The sequence below is a fragment of the Euprymna scolopes genome, chromosome 6, assembly GCF_053919585.1.
Source record: "Euprymna scolopes isolate OS-2025 chromosome 6, ASM5391958v1, whole genome shotgun sequence".
NCBI lineage: Eukaryota > Metazoa > Mollusca > Cephalopoda > Sepiida > Sepiolidae > Euprymna > Euprymna scolopes.
The window spans coordinates 124,122,715-124,148,560 of NC_136487.1; the positions used below are offsets into that span (position 1 = coordinate 124,122,715).

General features: G+C 32.4%; 1 protein-coding gene across 4 annotated transcripts in view; it reads right to left on the reverse strand.

Moving 5' to 3' along the window:
* Window positions 1–25,846, reverse strand: part of LOC145277924 (piezo-type mechanosensitive ion channel component 1-like) — a 562,742-nt gene that overhangs the window by 263,126 nt on the left and 273,770 nt on the right. For all 4 annotated transcript variants that reach the window (XM_080129998.1, XM_080129997.1, XM_080129996.1 and 1 more), the window contains 2 exons: window positions 6,691–6,924; window positions 1,377–1,640 (listed from right to left, as the gene is read on the reverse strand). In XM_080129998.1, the coding sequence (XP_079986124.1) occupies window positions 1,377–1,640; window positions 6,691–6,924 (498 nt within the window). The remainder of the gene's footprint in view (window positions 1–1,376; window positions 1,641–6,690; window positions 6,925–25,846) is intronic.

The following is a 25,846-nucleotide window of genomic DNA, read 5'->3' on the forward strand; positions in this document are numbered from 1 at the left end:
GGTGTTTTTCGGGGTATGTGAAAAAAACCCGAAAATGTGAAAAAAAACAAAAAAAACAGGTGCCCGTGAAAAAAAAACAGTCTTCACAACGCGCAATTGGAAAATAGAGTATTAAAAAAAAACAGGTGCGCGTTTTTGATTGACGTGACGGCAATAGGTATTTAACAGTAAGCATTTTGTGCGGGACAGTTTTGAATGAGGTGAATAAATCGGTTTGTTTGTTTTTAAAAATCCGCTCCCTGTTTATTAGGAGGAGTGAAATGAAAGCTACAGTCTGATATGACGAAGTCGACATTGAACAAACGTTACTTAGCTCTCTTGAGACAACTGGCTTTCGGCCTGTTGTATTTATTTGCTTCCCCACTGAGCAAATTAGGCACAAGGCCGTTTTTTAATGTGGAGATGGAGGGAGGGGGGAGGGAAAGGGGGATCCTGCTCCCGAGAGGTGGGAAATGGGAGCTGGATGGTAACTGTGGTCGTAGGGTGATCCCTACCCTGAACAAGTTCAGATATGTGGGGTTACGCCCACATATGGTCTTTGCTAGTCATAGATGGTCTTTGCTTGCAGCATCTGTCGGAACAGATACTACACTTTGATCTTGTCCCCCGTGCCGCCGAAGCGGCTGGGGTGGCCTGTCGGCCTGTGATTAGAGTCGAGTTTCGCTTTTTTTATACCGAAAACCGAATGTAACACGTGCCGATGCGGGAAATGTCGAATAATTAACGTTTGAAAGTCAATAAAATTAAATAGACAGGCGAGCTCCGTGGGTAACTCTGAGATATTACAATTTATAGATGATATAAAAAGTTTTAAGTTGTGAACCGAGCAAGCGCTCCTCTGAAAGAAGCCTTTTGTGGACATCGAGGAAAAGCGTACATACATACATTTTCGCTTTTATATATATAGATAATTCAGCTACAAACAATTTTTTTTTTTACTTTTTCTTTCTCTGATTCCCGCACCTGACAGGCCAAACAAATGTGCTGCCACTTGTGTATTAGTTTCTTCCCATCTATGGAGCACTATATCACATGGCTGTTTCCCAGCTGAATATGCGTCTCACAACTTTACAGAAACTTTGTATATGATTCATTAAGCACAAGTTGCTATTTTTACTTATACATGAAGAGGATTATCTATAGTTTTCAAATTAATATTACAAGTGATAGACCCATTTTCAAGTTCACTGTAAACAAATTTTGTCAAGCAATTCTATTAAAAGATAAAAATTCTGCCCAGTTCACCCATCGTCTCCAATCCTCCAATCCTCGTTAACAGTTATCCTTGAGTGGCTTTTCTTCATAGATAAGCAACGATTCATTAGTATAAATAAAAAGATAAACAATGACCAGGTAAACACTTTGTGACAACTTACCTGTAGAGCCAGACTGGGACACGGAATATCAAATTTGATGAGACCGATTTCCGACATCTTAACACCATTCACCTCTGTTGGTAGCTCGTCTTCGTTAAGCTTCAAGCCATATATGTATTGGATGATGAGCAAGACTTCGGCATAAAAGACAATAACGGGTGAGACAAGGAGGCAGGCTCGTCGGGATTTGGGTATCATCCAGATGATGCAAGCTCCTAAAAGGAGGACAAATGTAAGCCAGCTGTGGAAGGTGATACTCCAAGCCTGCCAAGAAAAAAAACATTGTCTTTTAATATTAGCAAAATTTAATGAAGTAACGATTTCATGGTATCATCTATTTTAGATACATAATGGACTCTTCCGACAAGTATATAATATTTTGATTGTAATCCACTTAGGGAATCAAGAAGCAGAGAGATAGACTGGAGACACTGTATTACTGCAATTCAATCTTCTAAGCAGGACCTCCATAACAAACTTCTACATCAATCTGTATAATTTACTGTTCAATATAATATTCCTTTTGAAATAATATATGTCAGTATTAATACTGTTAAGAAAAAAAAATATTGTCCTATAATACAGGGTGAGTCACGGGAAACGAACGTCCTTGCTCTCCTTGAGTAAGAGATAGGGAGTGATGAAGGTAGTATTTACACCTGCTTAAGATGCTGTTTAGTTTGTTATTTATCTTTTACGTTAAATTTTGTTTTAGTTAATTATTCATTTTGAATTGCTTCTAAATATTCCATAATGGCATGGTTTAGTAATTGTTTTTATGTACATTATAAAATTTTTGTTGAAATATTTGCAGAGTTTTGTTTTCCTTAAAAAACATCCGTTTCCGTGACTCACCCTGTACATACACACACATATATATATATATATATATATATATATATGAGACAGATAGATTTGTTGTTTTTTTAACAATAAATACGGTTAACTAGTGGTTTCGCCTCAAAGCTCATTTTTTATTTTTACTTAGAAAGTCACCCATAATTTATTTGGACGTATATAACATTTTATTTATTTTTAAAACAGTAATCTACGTACACGCATGTTTCAAGGTAACTACCTCTCATCAGCGTAGCTTGACTGTTTCTAGGAATAGAACTCCAGACCATGTTTTTATATATATATATATATATATATGATTTCCTGATGGAATGAAACATGTGCGCCTCTGTGTTGCTTACTTGCCATAGATATATTTCCATAGTAGTATTAAGCTTGACGCAAATATTAAGCACTGTTGATGTAAATACTCAAAATATACACACAACACATTATATCACCTTTTCATGTGTGTATACATGAAATAATAATAAAGAATTAGAAAAGTACATAATGCAGAACACCGAAAGAATAATTACGACAGCAAAAATCTTTAAATCTGCTTAAGATGCTGTTTAGTTTGTTATTTGTTTATCTTTTACGTTGAATTTTGTTTTAGTTAATTATTCATTTTGAATTGCTTTCCATTTCTAAATATTCCATAATGGCATAGTTTTTATTTACATTATAAAATTTTTGTTGAAATATTTGCAGAGTTTTGTTTTCCTTAAAAACATCCGTTTCCTATGACTCACCTTGTATTATCAACATTTGATGAAATAACTATTTTATGATATTCCTATTTCAGATATGCAATGGCAATTACAGTTTTCTGATGGCTTATTTTTAATAATGTTAATAATTCAAATTTTCAATCACCATCATTGTGTTTCACACCATCATCTTAAGCTCCATCAATGGGCAATGTCCAAAGCATCTCTCAGGTTCACATTGGAGTATGCCTCACTTAGAGGACAGTCTGTGAGAATTTTTACAATAGTCTCCGGTCCTGGATTTGACCTTAAACTATATCCGATTGTGAGGCCCTAGCTTTGGGGAGTGTGGAGCCACTCTTTAATTGCCATTGCTCCCAGGTCCACTCTGACCCGGACTGGTAGTATCTGTTAGGGTCCCAACTATGGATTAAATAGAAATTGACTTGAAAAAAAAAAAAAAAAAAAAATGTATTCTATTAAAAAAGTTTTCTTCAAAATCACTGGATTCGGCATTAAATAATCTGAAAAGGGTTGATATGCCGTAAAACAAAAACTACCAACCAACAAGAGTCTGCATGTTGGCACTGCAGAGACACAGAGCATCCTGCACATAGCCCCACTTGTGCAGGTTGGCCTGCGTTTTGGCTACCTTCGATAAAGCCCTGTTGAGTGTTACTCACTCTTTCCAAGGGAGTTCATAGCCTGCTAAGAGGTCTTTTTTCAGTGCCAGAAGAGCCTAATAGTTGGTGTCTTGATTTATTCTGCCAATGCAGACGGAAGGATACTGGTGTTTGTCCAAAGTCTGTGTCAGTGACAAAGCGCTTGCAGGATGGTAGTTGCTGCTTGGTGTCCAAATAGAGGATGACAATTGCCATTGCTCTGTTTGTCATGCACTGCCTTCATTATTACTTATCAGCGGATCTGCAGCAGAGTGATTTCACACATCCTGTAAACAGATAGCATGTTGGTCGATTTCAGATTGCCGATAATTGTCCTCCATGAATTGTTCAGCTCAACGTCGACCTTTGCTGCATGAGTCATGAGTAGAACAAGCCTATGCCACTGCGTATTATTGTAATAGAAACAATGCTTTTGAAAACGCAAACACTATTTCTTATTCAGTTGGCACTGCTGAGCAAGTTCTTAGCTAATAAAATTTTTATCCAGTATTTGCTTCAATACATGAAGAATTGAAAACACAAACACAAAAACAAAAGATGAAAAAAAGATATTTTGCTGAACATTTATTTAAAATTCTGATGAAGAAATATATTTGCAAAAAAAAAAAAAAAAAAAAAAAACAATTGCTTTGTATGGTTTTCTTACTACTTATTGTTAATAATTCAAATTCTCAATGATAACAATGCTTTCTAAAGCAAGAACAATAATCAAGTATATAATACTTTGTAATCTAGTCAGAGTCAAATAACAGAGATACACTGAGACACTGCAGTGTAACCTCATGAGTGGGACCCCATGGAAATTTCAGAATTGTCTCCATCAATTCATATAATTTACTATTCAATATAATATTCCTTTTGAAATTTATGCAAGGGTCAATACTGTTAAGAAAAAAAATTACTTTCTTTTTGAAAAGTAATTACCAGCTAAATATTTTAAAATAAAATGGATATATCTATTCTACGTTTATTTAAAATTGAAGCAACTTAATTCTATTTAAGATATATTTTCTTACCACTGTAAAAAAAAAAAAAAAATTGTCAGCTAAATATTGTTCAAAACAAAATGAATGTCATTTTTTGAAATGTATTTCTTTATTAAGAAAAATAGAAATAAATAGAAGTAAAAATAGAAAAAGGAATTAAAAAAAAGAAAACAAAAGGAAAAAGAAATAAAGTGAATACAAATACTTATAATTTAAACTAGATTTTAACAACTAAATTAAAAAACTATTTTTCCTGCCATTTACAAGTATTCAATCTTTAAAAGTTAAAATAAATACATTTTACTTAATTTTCATGTAACAACGCAATTACCTCCCTTGCAGACACTAGGTTAAGTATTACATATTAATGTGGTGTCAAATGATAATTTAACTTTAATCAAAATAAAATCTTTATATACATAAAAGCGAAAGTGTGTGTGTGTGTGTGTGTGTGTGTGTGTGTGTGTGTGTGTGCTCGCTTTTTGTGTATATCTGTAAAAGGCTTTTTTTGCTGGACTTCTCAGTCGGCTCATTCCTTCTTAAAACTTTTTATATCACATCTAAATGATAATATCTAAGAGTTACGAATGGGGGTTGCGTGTGTATTTAATTTGCCAACTTTCACGCGCTATTTTTTCCAGATTTTTAGATTGCCGTAGGTATCTTTCACTTTTCAGTATGAAAAAAAGTGAAACCTGATTTGAATCGGCAGTTCCCAGTGGTCTCCAGAAAGCGATGTAAACGTTTGGTCAATCTTGGCTGCATCATATCAGACAATTGCTTTTGTCTGGACACTCCCCTAATAAATGGGGAGCAGGTTTTCCCCAAAGTTGGGTAAAAAAAAACAAACAAACCGGGTTATTGACCTCATTAAAAACTGTCCCGCAGAAAATGTTAACTGCTGACTAGCGTCGTAACGCTCGCACAAAATGTTAACTCCACGATTTCCACTTGACCTCATTAAGTCATTAAGTGCGGGCACCTGTCAATTCTCTTCCTACTTAAATAAATTCAAACGTCTTTCAGTAACTCTTTCTTGCTGGCCGATTGGTGAACGGGTTATGTTTTTTTTTTTCACATTTTATTTTCCAACTTCGCCGAGGGCTTCGGGTTCGATCCTACGTACCTACCAAAACTTTTTAAACCCCCCCCCTTGTTCCTCACCCGGGCAATGCCGGGTACCTCTGCTAGTCTAAATTATAAAAGCGAAAAAATGTGTGTGCATATTTTTGTGTGTCTGCCAAAGGCTTTTTGGGGGAGTCACTCGGAGGGGTCACTAAATCTTGCGATTTGTTATATACTGTCTAGATTCTAATATGTCTGATTTACGAAACGAGGTCATCTATATCTTTTATTATGTTACAAAATTCGTGCTGTGATTTCATTTTCTCTACTATGGCGTGATGTTTGACCTAGAAAACCACAAATTCCCTGCCCTCATATCATCGTGGTAAGTCATCAGGCTATTCACCTCACACTTTGGGTTCAAGCCTACCTCTCTCTCAAAACTTTTTTTTTTTCTTTTCACCTGGGCAACGCCGGGCACCCCCGTTAGTTATTATATAAAAGGAACTTTGTCTCTGTGTGAGTTAATTTCCTATGTATTTCAAAACGGATGAGCCGATTGTTATGAAATTTCACATACAGATACTATATGTGCCTGGCAGTGTTCTTGGAGAGGTTTTGTATTGGAATGGCTTCGATACGTATTTCAAACGAATGTTTCTGTTTAGAGCGCAACTGAAGCACGATACTTGATTTTTACGTTTTAAACTTTAATGCAAGCCATTATATATAAAAAATAGTTTTATAAAATCAACAGTAGGATCTCTACAGTGCTATGTGCTGTGGACTAAGTCACTGCAGAGAGGCATGTGAAGCTTCCTCCCAGTGCTCTATTAAGATCCCCACTTAGAGCAGGCAATCAATTCATTTCATTGAAAATGGGCGATTTCATGGATTTCAAGGACAATAAAAATATGACAGTGTGAAACATTCATTGATTATTATTCAATCTTGAGCAACGTCTGGTCTCCCTGCTAGTAGTGAAATAAGAGAAGGAGATGCTATAAAAGAAAATGTTAAAACCACTTACCATCATAGCAATGAGAGCAAGGACGTAGCTTTGATTCATGATATAAACCAGAATGGAAGCGAGGACTGATCTTTTTTCAGGTGTACGGCTGTGTTTCCGACAATCTGCAGTTGCTTGCATTTCCAAATCAGATTCTTCCTGACTTTCGATATCGCCTCCCTTGGGGCGAGGATCTGATGAGGAAATTGGGTCCACGCTACTGTAGTGCATATTCTCGCCGGTATCCACCAAGCCCTGACGGAGAAAAAAAAAAAAAAAGAAGAAAGGCAAACCATGCCATGAGAGAATATCAAAAGATAATTTATCGATAAAAACAAATGTAACAAAGATTTTCAAATACATTGTAGAAAAATTTTAAAATACACAACATAAAAACAAACAAAATTTAACAAATCATCAGAAAATGAGAACCTTTAACTGAAAGTGCATTTCAATGGGTTTCTATTTATGTGCCCCCACATGAAGGCAATTTTTTTCTCCATTAAGATTTTTTTTTTAATGGAAATTGCTCCAGACAAGGTATGACGCCACTTGGTATAAGGAGCTAAAAATTAAATCAATAAAATACATAAAAAGAATTAAAAATAAAAATAAAATATTACTTTAAGTCAAAAAACTAACCAATGTTAAGTTTTAGGCTGGATAGATTCTAACCCAGATTAAAATGTTCCAGGATAACATAATACACAATCGAAATATAAAATTTTAATTAAGAAAAATTTTGCCAAATTATTTTGAACAATTTTACATTGAAAAGTTTCAACAGAAATCTCCATTTTGAAAAGTTTACATTCTAATGTTTCTTATTTTTTATTCCCTGTTAAAATTGTGTTATCTCGTTCATATATATATATATATATATATATATATATATATGTATATAACTCTGGACAGTCCAGACTGCGCTTGCTTGCTTGAATCTTGTTTTTAATGATCGGGCAATTCCATTTTTAAAAAAAAGGATTACAGGTGAATTTATATATAATTATTTCCACAGTCAAACAACGCCGCAGCTCTCAAAAGCCATGACAGCTAACAAACTGTAAGTCCAAGACTTGAGTTTCACCCTTATTTGAGCTCATCAGTTAGACATATGCAAACTCGAGATTCGAAACCCAAGCCTCTTGCATGCGAAGTGAGTATTTTGTCACATGAGCGATTACTCATGTGGCAGAGTACTTGCCTTGGGTTTCGAATCTCAAATTCGGACGTTGTGGCTCTTGCAAGTTGTAACATTGTTCGACTGTGGAAATAATTATATAATCTCTCATATTCCAAAAATTATATATATATATATATATATATATATATATATATATATATATATATGCGTATAGGCATGGCTCAGAGGCTAAGAAATGATGTCATATTTTTTTTAGTTTTGATCTCACTACTAGATTAAGTTCAATATAATAATCTATAGAGAATTGTCTCTACAATAATATGTAATCTGCAGGAATTAAAATATCATATTTAAGCATACCTTATGACTGTGTAATGCCAGGAAGCCTGCTATTATATATATATATATATATAAGAATTATAGTTAAGTTTACCAAAATGATCGAAGATGGCAAAACTAAAGTAAATTATAAATATTAAAGAATATTTAATGACCAGATGTAAAAGCTCGATAAAACCAAATACCACAGAGCTTATAATAAGAACAAGTAGTTAATAAAACATGTTAAAAAAGACTTTGAAAAAGAGTTAAAAACATATTTAATTTTAAAAAAGAAACACTAAATAAATGGATAGTCCTTAATTTGCGGAGTTTCAAAGAAATACTTTCCTTCTCATAAGAGTAGGTTCAGCAAAATGCGAGATCGGATTTTGCTTGCAAAAGTATTAAATGAAACTACAAGTAAGTCATAGATCTTACTTGATAACAAAAAGTGAAGTAGAAGGAATAGGGTGAATAAATCTTGCCTCGACAGTCGAGCTGTATATTTGATCCATTTCCTTTTTACGTACATTTTATCTTTCTTTTAGTAATATACTGGAATTCTTTCCCATTTCCTTGTACCTATTTGAAATATTTCTTCCCTTCTTTTTCTTTCTTCTTCGCCCATTTTCCTGAATTCAATCTTGCCTCGACAGTCGAGCTGTATATTTGATCCATTTCTTTTTTACGCACATTTTATCTTTCTTTTAATAATATATTGGAATTCTTTCCCATTTCCTTGTACCTATTTGTGAATTATTCCACGGATTTCTGCCTTTTGGATTACTTTGGATCATCTTCCAATTACGCGGTTCTCTGGGATTTTACTTGTGCGAATGGAAATCTAACTAACCTTCTTGGATTCTGCATCTTTGGATTTTACTGTCATTGGAAATTGATGGTGGGTGATTGGACTTAGGGTTTACGTAAATTGGAATAGCGTTATCTTTTAAGTATGGTTCATATGTGTTTTTATCTAAGTTTAACGTTACGTCCAGGAAGTTTGTTATTTTTATGTTAGCTGATACGTCTGCTTTTAGGCCTAATTTTTTCATTTCCTTGTGTATGATTTTCTTTAAGTTTTCTCCCTTGACTTTGGAGTTTTTTATTATAGCTAGTCCGTCATCTCTATATAGGCCGATATCCGTAGTATTGAATATGCTTGTGAGGGTATATAGAATGAATAATCCCACAAGATCTGATGCCTCTGCAGAATCTCTGGCACCCATTGTCAAATCAAACGAATTTTTCATTTTAGTTTTTATCCATTGGTTATTGTTATTTATTAGAACTGATTTTCTACATTTTTTAATGATGTTGATTTCTTCCGAGGATATATCAGTGTATGCCTCAGCAAATTCTAGGGCAATGTCAACGTAAACCCTAAGTCCAATCACCCACCATCAATTATAAAACACATTCCTAACTCGATCGTAAGTAGACTCAGTAATAACTCAAGCGATGAAAATGCATTTAACAGGTCAACCAATATCTACGAAACAGCCCTAAAAAATAGTGGCTACAAAAATATCGATGTCAAATATAAGCAACAAAACACCAACAACTATAATAAAATTAAAAATAGAAGAAAAAGAACTATAATTTGGTATACGGCCCCGTACAATCAAATGTTAAAAACAAAACTTGGCAAGAAATTTCTAGATCTTATTGAAAAATAATCTCCCGCAACCAACCCCTTACACAAAATCTTCAATAAAAATACCTTAAAGTTATCCTACAGTTGTTGCGAAAATTTAGAGATGATAATTAAAGCACATAATAACAAAATACTAAATAAAAACAATGTAAACAACAAAATAAACAATAAAAAAGTAGACACCATGACAAAAATAAAACCAACACTAGCAGAAATAATAATAATAATAATAATAATAACAAACCAACCCCAGACAAGAACAACCATACCATAAATAAAAATACTAATAAACAAGATAAATGCAACTGTAGACACCGCACACTTTGCCCAGTTCAAAATAAATGTCTAACAAAAAGCATAGTTTATCAGGCAACAATATTTGTGAAAGAAAACCTGAATAACAAGAAATATTACATAGGCATGACTTCCTTAGATTTCAAAACCTGATACTATGACCACAAAAGTACATTCAACAATAAAAAACACTGTAAAAAAACAACAACACTAGCGAATAAATACTGGGAACTCAAAGAAAGCGGACATTCGCCGGTAGTCGAATGGAAACTAATAAGACAAGCTACCACGTGTAGGCATTTAGACGACCCATGTAAATTATGCCTTTATGAAAAATTTGCTATCCTGTACTTTAAAGAACCCCAAAATCTATTAAACTGTAGAAGAGAAATAGCAAACAACTGTGTTCACAAAATAAAACTTACTCTAGGATAGCGATACAAAATAGCTTTAAAACTAACAAAAACAATAGAAAATAAATAAATTAAATAAACATGAATATACATAAACGATCACACATATATGTATGTATATATATATGTATATATATGTGCATATATGTATGTACACATATGTATATTTATATATATAAAAGAGGAAAAGGTCTGCCCTAAAACACTAACCTAGTTTTAAAACAGATCCTTTGTTCGATAAAATGCATGCCCAGTGGCTGATAGGAAGGGGCGCAGTGGATACTAGAAAGCTGATTGGCTAACTAAAATCCTCAACAGAAGAGGATCATATAAAAACGAGAAACCACAGAATTCACGCATAAGCCTGACGAATCCTAAAGTGGATGAAACGCCAAATATTCAGTGTAGCTTAATCGCTATATATATTTTATAAATTACTATATATATATATATATATATATATATATATATATATTCACAAAATCAAGACAAAATAAAAAATGAGAGCATCATATTGTGTATTTTCATATTTTTTACAATTGTTTTGTGACTATTTGGACAATTTCAAACATTATGTCATTCAAAATTATTCTAAAAATAGTCTCTTTTCAGATGGTAAAATACACTATTTCTACATATAAGAACACATTTATAATCCTTATTTAAGAGATCAAGCAGCTGAACCTACCTCCACTCAACTAAATATATATATATATATATATATATATATATATATATATATATATAGTCATCCACAGACTGTTTTGCCGTATCACAGCTCATCAGTGAGATTAGATTAGCACCTATCCTTAGTCAAGAATTGAACCTAAAGCCATCTGATTAATAGTCGATAGTTCGACTATCTGGCTTAAGGGATCAGTGCTCGCAAATGATAAACATTTGAAAATTCTAAAAATGCTCCATTTGTTTGTTTATTCACAAACAAAAAGCTTTATATTACACTAAGTAACTAACTAAATCATTTAATGAAAGTGCTCTACCCAAGAAGAGTGAATACGGTCTCAATTCAGAGGCTGAGAATGCCAAAGGGTAGTTAATTATTAGGGCTGTGACAACAGAATATTCTTCTCATTCTTTTGACACAAGTATATATCTGACACAATAAGACAGTTAATCAACCGAGGACCACATCAGTCTATATAAAAACATAAGATATTAACTGAGATATACTCAAGAGTCAAAACAATGAAAAGAATATGCTGTTGTCACAGCCCTATTAATTATATAGTTACCACTTATAAAGAAGGGTGAAACATATGAATTCATAAAACAGCAGTCCAGAATACTACAGAGTTCCTTCTGTAATTGGATTTTTTGGATTATCAATACTTATCAGAGATATTCTGATACAAAATCTATCTAAGAACACTCCCAGATACAAAGTATACGCATGTAAAAAAAATTTTTTCGTTTATGGAAATAGCTCCAGACAAGGTATGAAGCCACTTGATGTAAGGAGTTATAAAAACAAACACTTCAAAATAAAAAAATTAAAAAAAACTAGCACCTGATAAGTGTTAGATGGATCAATTTTGAGACAGATCACAACAATTCAGAAAAACTGCTCATGGAATGCGAGGACTAAAGGATAAAACAAGGAAAGCAAGAGTTATGAGATTGCCAAAATTTGACCTAAGGTGGTCCACTTTCGACTCTTAGTTTATAAATCACTTAAAACTTCTACTCAGTCATGGTTGATGAGATGAGAGCAAGCTACTCCCGTGAATTAAATAAAGAGCTTTGTTCAAAATCCTGTAGAGATTCAAAAGCTGGATTAAAAAATTCTCGAGATCAACCTATAGAAGGTCAGAGGCTACACCGGCCAAAACACTGCTAGAACAACATCCAAAACGAGAACAATATCCAAGATGAGAACACCAGTTTAAATCTCAAAGTACAATAGTACATTTGTTCACTGTAGTTACAACTAATGAGGATGAGGATGAAATCCAAATCAATATATGCAAATGATGTATCGCATATGGGATTCATCTTATACCCAAATATTGACTGGAGTTATCTTTCATATTTTTGTTATGCAAACAATGCCAAAGTACGAGTCATCATTATTGATTCACTATTTTTTTGCAGTTTTTTTTTTTTTTTCATGCTCATTATTATTTGTTTTGGTGAAAGTAAGATATTTTTTTAATGTGGTTGCTTAATATCATGTCACCAGTTTCTGGTACGTATCTCCGGATGACATACATATTTGAAATGCATTAAATTCTAGTGGAAGAGGGGCAGTGTCATGCCTATCTAAACAGCTTGTTTGAGAATGTCTTCATTAGATGAAAATTGATAGCTAAACTCAATAGCTAAGTACACACACACACACATATATATATATATATATATATATATATATATATATATATACTAGACTACTCGTGACCCGTTGGGTCAGTATGTTATATTAGCTTTAGCTATGGAATTCATGTATGAGTGTGACACTTGTGACATAAAGAAAATAGTTTTTTTTTTGACATAACAGAAACATTTCTATGAAAGTATATTAAAATGAAAAATCACGGACGGATCACTCAAACATGAAAAAAAAAAAATCCTCCCTATTCGTGTAAAGTTACCTATTTTTCCGAATAATCATTCAAAAATCGAAAATTAAACATGATTTTCCTACGAATCAAACGCCAACGAAAGTCATTTAGCAGCAAAAACGCACATGAACCTACCGATAAGAAATATAAGAATAAAAAACCCATATTGGTCTCCTTCAACCAAGTTATAGAAACTTAAAATCAAAAAAAAAATAATTAATAAAACCTGAAGCAAAAAAATAAAACCTAAATAAATAAAATAAAATAAAAAATAATATTGAAACAGGATAGTAAATGTGTCAACAAATGTACCGTTCTCACACAACTGTTTTGTATCTAGAAATGTAAACAAAAAATAAAAGGAAAAGGGACGGATAGAGAGTAGTAGTAGTAGTCTTGGCTTTACTACAATTTTTCTTATGTTTGTCAACGGGTTAAAGTCGTTTAGTTGTAAGAAAATAGCGACAGTATAGTTGTAATAAATAGTTGCAAAACACCCCGACTCTTCCCATATTAAACAATAATTTCGAAATAACGTTAATATTTCAGTGCGCCGGTCAAAATCTGCAAAAGAAGCGATTTGTGTTTATTTGTTTACGTTGTTATGGGTTAATGTTTATGCACGCATTCACAACCGGATGTCGTAAACCAGAAAGTGGGTTACATCACTCATTACAAGGTACTTTGAGTTTTATAATTATATAGATAAGAGAAAGAAAATTAAAACTAAGTTGAAATTAATAAAAATATATATATATATATTAAATATAGTTATTTTATATATAAAGCTCCAGTAAAAATATTTTAATATGAAAACCACAGCAAATTGCTGCCATATCTTGGCAGGAGCTGCTAAAAACAGCCTATCCTGCCTTGACAGAGTACAAAATAGACTTTGTGGCTTAGTGGGGGATGCCCTTTTCTCTACCCTGCAACCTCTCTCCCATAGAAGAGACGTTGTGAGCCTATCTTTGTTTTATCGTTATTTCCATAGCAGGTGCTCGTCTGAATTCCAATCTCTGGTCCCCCCTCGCCAATCTTTCACGAAAAACACCCGTCTAGCTGAATCCACTGTCAAAGATTTTCCCCACTCTTTATCTGTGCCAAAATCAAAACGTAGATTCCATGAACAAAGCTCCTTTCTTAGAACTGCATGCCTGTGGAACTGTTCCGTCTGCCTGCTTCCCACCTGACTACAACCTGGATGTCTTCAAGTCCAATGTTAACAAATTCCTAATGAACCACCCCCTTAAGTAAACACTTCATTAAATCTCCACACTAACATACTGTACTTGCAATAACCCTTATCCCTGAGTGGCTTCCGGGCCTTGATAAGTAGTGATCGTGTAAAAAAAAAAAAAAAAAAAAAAAAAAATGTATAAACAAATTTTCTACAAATTCTATAAAAAAAAATTTTTAAAAACAGCTTTTATTCACAGACAATTGTTTACTTCAATTACCTGTCTCCGGATGATATACATGTTTGAAATTAATTTTTCTCCTTAAGAAGCCATTCTCAATGGCCATGATTCATTTTTTATTTTGTTCCACTATTATTTCTATGCTTTATTTTCCATTTCATTCTGATCATATTTTTGAATTGAGGGGTTTACATACAAACATATGCTTTATCTTCATGCCATTTATTTTATCTGTACAACGTAATTGTTTTGATCCTTAATCATTTGAGATATGACATTGTGTTGTCATGGACTTTTGAACGCTGCTTATTATTTTATTTTTTGGTACAGTCAATATCAATAAAGATTAGTGTTGGGACTATTAATCAGTATCTGAAGGAAAAAAAAAATTGTGCCTATATTCTATGGCCAGAAAATTATTCTTTTGTTTTTATTTTCATTTAAAAACAAAATTTTCCTTTTTAGTACAAATAATAAAATGATGGATTTATTTTGAACAGTAAAAACTTAATCAATGGATCATCTGCCCTACAATTATATATATATATATATATATATATTTTTTTTTTTTTTTTTTTTTTTTGCAAGAAATATATAGGTTTTTAAGGTGAAATAAAAAAAAAAAAGGAAAAATCTATAGCTATATATACTTAGAAATTAAAAAAGGATCAAAATTGTATTGGAATTGGGAAAAATAATGGAATCGTTCCATCAAACAAATGCAACATGTTTTTGTCTTCTGAACATTTGATAATATTGAATTTTCTATCGTCATCTATCTCTTTGACAGAGTCATAAATAAACTAGACTTAAGCTCATTAAAAACGGACAAAATTTATAGCCCATTGACTTAGAATAAATACCTAACTACATCAACCGGATAACATAATACTTAGTTCGCTGCACCTTAATCATAAAGGTTCATACAAAATATTAGTCAGATCAGCCCAATAGTTTCTCTGAAAAAGTGGAATGGACAAACAGGCAGAAAAAGCTTTTATGCTTGAAGTTCTTTATATCTTCAAATACTTTTCATGGAATTTGATTTAGTTGTTTTATGGTTTATCAACTCTTTAGGTTATTTAATGCTGAATCCAGTAATTTGGAAAAAGTTTTTATACTTCAAGTTCTTTACATCTACAAATCTTTATTCATGGTGTTTGGTTTGTAGAAGAAAATTTCTGTGTTTCTTTAGGATTTTTTTTGGGGGGGGGGGGGCTCTGAAGAATATAACCAAGTTTTGCAAAGGTGTGACAGTGTTAATCTCTGAATTAAGGCAGTTGAATTATCTTATTTTGGAGTGATGTGTTGCTGTTAATCCCAGAGTTAAAACAGTTGAATTATCTCCCTTGTTTGAGATAAAGGAAAGTGTTTGGAGTGGCCTGCTCTTGGCTGTTGTGGATATGGGTTTTTTTAAGAAAGAGTACATAACACTTGCACTAAGCTTTGGTAAAAGAAAACTTACTTCCAAATTGATTAAAAGAACGATGGGAACTGATAATGAAAAGGTAGTCTTGTTAATCTCACTTTTCTTAAGATGTTGGGAAGGGAGAACAGCTTGTTAAAATAAGAAGCAATGAAATTTATCAGGGAGTGTTGTCATTTCGATGGATTGCCATGAGTGGCAGGTGAGTTATCTGCCTTGAATAAGCCACAAAACAAAGATAATTCTTATGATAATAGCCGGTAAAGAGTTGATATTAAAATGACAGTATAAACAAGCAAGAAATATGGCAGATCGAATTCAACACTGGTCACCAAGGTTAATCACTTATTTATATGAAAAAAAAAAAAAAAAGTCTTTGAAAGGTGCCAAATCAATAATATTGCAAAGTAACAAAACTGGAAATGAGTAAGCAGATGGGGGGGGGGATTTTGATAATGATTATACAATGACAAATTATGGTTAAAACAAATTTAGAAACCTCATTTATAATTATGAAAGACCAGCCCCATGTAGAGGAGGCACTCCCCCTGTCAAGGTAACAGTGAGAGATTGGGGCTGATGAAGAACAGAAAAGCAGACTTAAAGGTCCATTAACCACTCATGGCCTTGCACATCAAATCTTTACAAAATTGCGACTTGTGAATATTATTGGAAACTTGAAACAATGTATTATTTAAAATTATGAATTAAATTCTAGTGGAAGAGGGGCAGTGTCATGCCTATCTAAACAATTCTGCTTGCCTACCAAATGGGACTGACCCTCAACTTAGGGTTGAGATCGTTGAACCCTAAAATCACTCATACTATACCAAGATGTCACACTCATGGGCACATGTAGAATTATAATAAATTTAACCGAAGTCTTATAAAATGTAACTCCACATTTCTGTTTAACAATAAATAAAATAGAAGCAAAACTTTGTTCACAATTAAGACTTCAGATTCTGTCAAAGATAGGAAGGTTTAATACCATCATTTACCTCTTCTGGACGGTTTAAGAAGATAACACATTTTTTTTCTTTTTTTTTTTTTAAATATTTGGTCAAGGTTTACTTTGAATGGGGAGTATCCTTATGTCAGGATCTCCGATAAACCTCTATAGAGAGAGGCCAAAGACACTCAGGAATTCAATTTCTTCCTCTTAACAGATATGTCACAGTAAATGAACTTTTAAAAAATAAATGTTGGTAATAGTTCGAACAGGTCATGGGAATATCTAGAATTATGATAAATTGAATCCATGTTTTAGAAAATGTAACTCAACATTTCTGTTCAACTATGAATAAAATGATAGCAAAATTTGCTCACAATTAAAAGGTTGAGATTAGTTAGAACAATCAGACGAACACAATTTTTTTTATATCTCTGCATCAAAATTCAAATTACAAAAAAATTTAAAAAGCTAATGCTCAAAATAAAAAAAAAGATATCTAACCTCACTGATACCAAGATAAGCCTGAGGACAAAAAACAAAAGTTTAGAAAACTTCAATCTCATAGTAACAATAAAAATGTATTTAACACAAAGATTAAAATTACAAGGAAAAAAAATGGGTATTTGTCCAGAATTTCCTCTTTATAAAAAAAAAGAAAGATACATAAAAATATGTATAATGAACGTATCTGTGGACGAAAAGAAAATATATTCCAAAAATCATGTAAATTGATCAAGTAGTTTTATTTTTATAAAGAAAATCATATTGAAGTGAACTGGGGTTTTTCCAATGTTCCATGTTAAGAATGGCTTTCTAAAATCTTGTAAATTTGAATTATTAGGAGTGATTTCCCTTGTCTTTTCAAACTATTTTCAAGATGGCATCATAATATCGTCTATTCAATTAGCCACAAATTTGGATTTTCTTATTTAAAAATAAAACCATTATCAATTTATGTGATGTTTTGTGTACAATATTTTTTTCATCACAGGTACATACATAATACACATTTTTTTTTTTTTTTTTTTAAATTTTAAACATGGGGGAATTCTGGACAAGCCCTGAATGATGAATTAAAAGCCACATAAATTAAATTTTAATAATTATGTAGAGATTAATATAATTGATTTTTAAAAATTTAATTTGAAAATAAAAAACTGATTAAGACCTACAAGAATTAAATTTTACATGTTCTCCAAATATTAGCAAAAGTTATATTTTAAAAACCAATTGAAAAATTAAAGATTACTTGTGTCTTTAAATAAATCTTTAAAAAATAAGGTCTTTAGATAAGTCTTAAAAGCAAGCAGGTCTTACACAAGTCTTAAAAATAAGCTCTTTAATTTGATCTTAAAAATAAGGTTATTAAAAATATGTATAATGTTAATGTTCTGCTTTCATAAATATGAGATATAAAAGTATAATAACAGATTGACCGCTGCAAATTCAATACAAGTTAATGTTAAGACCAAACATCAGAAGAAAACACCTTCCAACAAGAAATTCAAGTAGTTTGGAAATGTCAAGAAAAGAAAATGAACAAGAAGTTTTAAAATAATCCAAATCAGATACAGAATTAAACTAATAAATTTTGAAACCTCTAATCCCATAGGAACCAAAAAGATATTAGGAAAGGAATGCAAAACTGGAATAGCGATCAAATATCCAAAAAAACTGCAATATTTTGCAAACCCTTTACCGGTATGAATTCTAGGAGATGTCAAAAATAGGTGATATTCATTTTCAATCATTCAACTTACAATCCTCATTTACCCTTATCCTCCAGCAGCTTTTGGCCTTGATATGCGATTTATTAGTAATATATATCATCATATAAGGTTTAACGTCTGTTTTACACATTGGCATGCATTGGACAGCTTTAAGAAATTGATTTGCAAACTAATCTATCTCTGGCCAGGTCTTTATTAATCTTTGTCTCAAGTCGATTTGTATCACTTCCTGCCATGCTTTTTTTTCCACTATGAATTGAACCTGCGACCTGAACTGTTCTACATCTACTAACCCAAGAACTCTCATCCATTTTTCAATGTGGCCATACCATTAAAGCACACATCTCCCGATACTGTTCAGATTTAATCTTCCTCTAAAATCATCAGAACTAAGCCTGTCTTTAAGACCTAGATTACACATCCATTGTGTAATTCTCATATCATTTCTATGAAACTCATGCTCTTAACCCTCACTGGTCAGATTTCACTCGTATATATCACACTGCGTACACATGCCTAATAGTCAATACTGACAATGCTCTGCTGCTTAGTAATGGCAGAAGTTTCCTGAACTTAATCCATCGACTCTCGCAATCACACCAGCATCTGCTCCGCCCTGTGCTCCAATGGTATCAACAAAACTATGACAACCTCAATAGCTTCACCATCGAGATATACTTTGTCTTTGATACTTATATATAATTAAAATGGCCTCCTTCCATCTCGAAAGATACTGAATCCTAGAAGGATGCACATTTGAAAAAAAATTAACCCTTTATGACCGGTTGAACTAATTTAAGTCATAAATAAATGAATATAGTGACATAAAGTGGTAATTGATTCAAACATGCCTTGTACGTATTAGTTCAGTATCTGGGTAGATGCCAGATACTTCCAGACTGCAACTGCCCATTGCTTACATTCAGTATGCTGCTATCGATCTCAGAGAGTAGAGGATTTTGTTTGTCATAAACATACTTTTTTTTCAAGCACTATAGATAATAATCAAGGTAAGTTTATGAAATACAAAAATTGTCCGTTGTAGTTTAACTTGCAGTTTAAAGACAATCATTGTATCATTACCCTTTAAACTAACTAAAATTAACAATAATTTTTTTTTAATCATCTACACCATAATTCAGGTCATAAAGGGCTAATAGTGAACAATTGTCATTATTTTAAAACTTTTAAATTGTTGAGAATATCAGACAGAACCAACAATATAGCATTAAAGGGATCAATAATATGAAGGATGTATGTAACAAAATGGCTGGTTCCAATCTCATCAGATATTGGTAAAGGAGTTCTTGCATTTGTTTTATGTGCAGGATGATCACTAATCCACCCCCCAAAATACCACCCGACATGCTTCTCTCTTGATATTGCCGTATTTGGGCTATGATGACCCTCTTCAGCTAAGGAATAATCTGGAGGATTTTTTTTGACAGACATTATCTTTAACATAACATCCATAAATGAAGATCTGGGGGATTATGGTCCAGCAAGTGTGAAAGCTATTCAGGATCACACATCCTACAAATGAGATGATTACTGAAGTGTCCTTGCAATTATTCCAAGATGAAGACTAAAATCTCTAATGGTTTCTAAGTATTACAAAATGCTTTTTTTTTTCTAATTCTGACCTCTAACTTTAGTCATGTAAGCTCTATTCTAAAAGAGTATTTGTTGCTGCTGCTGCTGCAATGACATTGCACCCAGGTTTGATCTAGCCAGCTTCTTGCCTTGCCTGCATAACATGCTAAATCATGACGACCCATGCACGGCAGTCCTGAGCGAGGTCACACAAGATGGCTAACAAATTGTGAACTTCAAAGTCCTTATTGTGGTGACTGTTGTCAGCGTCTTCAGCTGACCACCCATATGCTTGTGTCACCCAAGGAGGAAGTTAGGGAGAAATACATTGCAAATTAACTCCCCTTTAAGCGATTAACTGCATCCCTGAACCACAAACCAATGAAGAAAAGACGTTGCTGCAACAAAATGGCAGATGGAGGTGTTAGTAGTAAACACCAGTTGATATATGGTCGACCCGTCAGCAACGCAAAACTTTCAACTTCCAAACATATCATGATTTCCAATTATTTTCAGGATCAACCATTTGCATGCACAGCTTAGTTTTATGAAACTTTCTTTGGACAGTTCTTTCAGAGTTGAAAACCAGCTTTGAAACCTAGTAGGTAATGCCCTTTTCTCTTTCCTGCAACCTCTTTCCCCACATAAAAAATGTTGCAAACCTGTCTCTGCTCTATCATTTTCATGGCAAATGCTTGTCTGAGCGCCAATCTATGGTTCCTCCTCGTCAAACTTTCACAAAAAATACTTGACCATCACTATCAACAATTTCCTCCATTCTCTATCTGTGCCTAAATCTAAATGAATATTGCATGAACAAAGCTTCTTTCCTAGAACTGCTCTACTGTGGAACACTGTTCCACTGGTCTGCTTCCCAGCTGATTATAATATGGTAGCCTTCAAGTCTGATGTAAACAAGTTCTTGTTGAAACGTTCCCTTAAATAAGCCAAATTCTACCCAATCTACACCATTAATGATTACTAAACTACCACCTTACATTCATAACCCTTATCCTCATGTGGTTGGTTGGTTGTTTTATGGCATATCAACCCTTTTCAGGTTATTTAATGCCGAATCCAAAGATTTTGAAGAAAATTTTTTTAATAGAATTTATTTGTTTTCAAGTCGGTTTCTATTTAACCCATAGTTGGGACTCTAACAGGTACTACCACTCCGAGTCAGAGTGAACCTGAGAGCAATGGCAATAAAAGGGTGGCTCCACACTCCCCAAAGCCTGCAAGCTGGGGCCTCACCACTGGATATAGTTTAAGGTCATATCCAGGACCCCTCATGTGGCCTTCAGGCCTTGATAAAGTGGTGACTCCCTTGTAAAAAAAGAAAAAAAATCATTTAAAATATTTTATTTATATGTAAAGAAAAGGAAAAAGTAAAGAAGGATGACCCTTTCTTACTTTAGTTTGCAAAATTGCAATATTAAGGGAGATAATTCAACTCGACTGAAAAATATAAATTTTGTTTACATTAAACTAAATCCAAATGGCAAGGTCTAAAAACCATGCAGTTTTTAGATAATTTGGTGTGTAGTTTTAATACTTTAACAGTTAATAATAATTTTAAAAAAAAACTTTGAGACAAGTGCACTTTAATATGTCAGAAGTATTTCTTGTTTTTATTTTCAGAAGAGTTATACTAGCTGAAAGGGAAGATAATCCAAGATTAATGCTTGCTTTCTTACAAAACTTTTCTGGTAATTAAAAATAAAGTTACAAAATATCACAACATAAAGATTAAAATACGAAACATTTATTAAATTTAATTAAAATTGTTAAAAATTTTGCAATTTCAAAATAAATTGTATTTAAAATTCATAAATAAAATGTAACATTCTATATTTCAAAATAATTATTTTCAAAATAAATATTTTTGTAATGCACAAATGAAATATAACCTTCAATTTAGAATATTATGAAATGAATGGAATGTATTTTTATTAACTTTTTTTCTTTTTTTTGGAAAAAAATAAATTTCTTAAATAAAATAAAATGAAAGTCTTAAGAATTCTAACAGTCATTTAAGAATGTTGTTATTAGTGTTGGGACGATTAATCAAAATTGGGAAAATCAGAATCGGTAAAATTTATGTCTATTTTCCGATACCAAAAACGATTCTTTTAATCATTTTTTTATTTTATTTGATTCTGTTTAAAGCAAAATCTATAATTGCTGGTAATAATGATAAAATAAACATTTATTGATTTTAAACACTCAGTGAAACTAAGATCGACAGATCACCCACCTCCACAAGTGTTTTTACATGTAGGAAAATATCAGCATGTGCTTTTACGGTAATCAGGGGGAAAATAACTACTCTATAGTTAAATATTTAGATATTTATAAATAACTGGAATCGGTAATTTTATCAGAATTGGGAAAAATATTGGAATCGTCCCATCACTAATTATGGAACATTTTTGTGTATGTGTTTGTTTTATTTTTGCTTATATTCTTCTGGACATGAAAACAAAAAATACTTCTGGCGAGTTAAAGTGCACTTTTACCTAAAATTTGGCTAACATTAATTGATACATATTTTTTTATAATGGCTATTTTTCAGTTCTTTTTTTATTTTTATTTTTTTTATATTTAAAAACAAAATAAATACATATATCTATATATATATATATATATATATATATATATATATATATGGATGTTTTCAATTTTTTAATTGAAAAAATTATTGGGTTAATTCCTTTTTTAATAATGTATTTTCCGAATTAAATGGGTTTCAGCATTCTAAAATAAGTTGAGTTAAGTCCTCCCCATTGGTATAACAATTTGACAATCTAAAGTAAAAAAAAAAAGTCAAGATAAAAATAAACAAGGGAAAGATGAAAACAGAAAAAACAAGCACATCTGTCACTCGGTCTGATTCAATAAATTAAAAAAAAAGTGTTGGCTGTGTGGATTTAGTTGACCAAGTTTTGCTTTTGATTTCATATTTCAATGATTTTTGTTGCAATATAAAAAAAAAAAAAAAAGCAAATACTCAAAAATTTAGGAAAACAAATTTTCAAAGATTAATTTTTTTGTTTTTTTCTAAACATGGCAATGTCCCTATTTACTTGTCTATCGACAAGTACAAAGTTAGACAAAAGGCTAATGTTTAATGTGGAAGAAAATCCAACTGCCTAAAAAGGAGCACTTTGGATTGGAAAAATATTAAAAATGGCTTCAGCCTAGAAGGACTTCTCCTGAACTGACCAAGGACAAAACAGGCTCACCATTACAATATGGTAGTCTTCAAGTCCAATGTAAACAAGTTTTTATTGAGCTGTCCCCTTAAATAATCAAAATCTACCCAATTTCCACTATTAACAATTACAACACTATCACCTTACATTCATCGACCCTTATCCTTGAGTGACCTTCGGCTTTGATAAGTGATGACTCCCTTGTAAGAAAAAATGTTATTTTCATTGTGTATCATCAAGCTATTGTGCTTACCTTTGACATTTCTATTTTAAATACATTTTAGTCTATGCCCCCCCCCCCTCGAGCCTCTTGGAATGAGTTTATTTATTTACAGTATTGTTTTTCCAGTAAAGTTCCTTTCTAAACCTAAGGATCGGTGTAAAATAGGTTACACACATATGCATATTTTCGCATTGGATTTGTCATAATGTTCATTTTATGTTAGCATGTATTAGACGATTTGTCGAAACTGACTTCCAAACCAAACTATCTCTTGCCAGCTCTAATTATAACTTTTTCTCACAAGTTCATTCATCTCTATCACTTCATCTCATGTTATCCTTGGACTTCACATTTCAACAGGCCCTGCTACCTCAACTGTTATACACCTACTAACCAAGGAACTACCATCCATTTTTGGAACATGACCATACCAATAAAGTCTCCTGTCTACATATCTCTCTATACTGTTCATATTTTATTTTACTTTGAGATCAGATTTAGGTCTGCCTTTCCAACTTAAATTGCATATTCATCGTTATTCTCTGATACTTACAAGAGAGATCTCATAGACTAGTTACTTACAAGAGATCGCATAGACTAGTTACATTTAATTTTTCATAATGCCTAACTAATCGATATAATCGATTTTTCTGAGTTTATCAAAACAGAACAATTGATTTTCAAAAACTTCCTGTGCAAAAAATGCTTCAAAAGCCGAGATGATGCCAAAGCGGCCTTCAATGACTACATCGCATCCAGAACTCTGAATTTCTATGCTAATGGGATAAATAAACTTGTTTCTCGTTGGCAAAAATGTGTCAAATCTAACGGTTCTTATTTCGATTAATAAAATTTATTATCAAAGAAGTTATGATCTTTTGAAGTTGAATATCAAAAACAACATTATTTTAGCACCAACCTAACAGTTACTTACAAGAGAGATATCATATAGTAGTTACTTATAAACATATGATATGACTTACAAAACATGATATAATTACTTACAAAACATGATATAATTACTTACAAAACATACTCCTAATTCTACTTTTGAAGACATTTAATTTGTTTCATTTGATGCCTAACTAATTGATATAATCGATTTTTCTGAGTTTATCAAAACAGAACAATTGATTTTGAAATATTGGAGAAAAAAAAAGGAACATTTATGCATTTTAGGTGGCGATTTTTTTTTTATTACATTTTTTCAAATGATAGAAAAAGATTTGTCAGTTTTTCTCCTAATCTCGTCTATCTTGAATTGTCTAAATATGAAAGAAAAAAAATCGATAATCAACCGACCCTCTGACACATTAATGGATTTTATTCAGATTTGCCTATATCTACTCCTTTTATTTTACCCACTCATAGAAACAATAAAACATTGGCACAATATTAAAGATTTTGTTTTATAAGAATTTCCACAAAATGTTCTCCAACGAACTTACTGGACTTAAATCTCCCCCTCTTATCTCCAATTAACCTGACTAGTAGATGCCAAAAATTTTTCTTTAAGAGTTTCTTTCCTTGAACAGCTGGTGTTTGGAATTCCCTTTCTGCTCCCAACTGTACCACCCTGAAGAAATTTAAGTGTAATATGAATAAGCATCTTGTTGCACAACTCTCAACTTATGATGCCTTCTATAAATCTGGTTCCTAATCACAGTAGCTCCTTATGTTTCAGTAGCAATATGCCTTGTTTAGAATGAATAAAGCATTTTTTTTTTCAAGTATGTTTAAACCAAGGGTCAGCAACCTATGACTTGCAGGCCAGATTCGGCCTGTAAAGGTATTTCGACCGGCCTGCGAGCCTAATTACCAATGACAATTTTTAACACAAGATAAAATTTTCTAATTCAAACTAAAGGCCTGCTGTTCCTTTGATTCACCAAACCCAATTTGAACACTATGACCTCAAAAACATTATCAAAACTTATTCACCTCTACTTCTACATAAAAAATTAAAAAAAAAAAACAAACAAAAATGATAGCCGGTTTAACTGACTGACCAATGACAGGCATTAAGCGTAGAGGGCTTCAAAGTGACAATGTTGTCTCAGTTAGCTTTCTAATCCATCCCTTCAACAGCATCCCCCCACAGATTACCACTGTATCTACACTACCATGTTTATATCTTTTCAATATTATTTTCAAGCATGCACACTCATAATTTCACTCATTTCGCTTCAAATGATTTTTTTTTCAC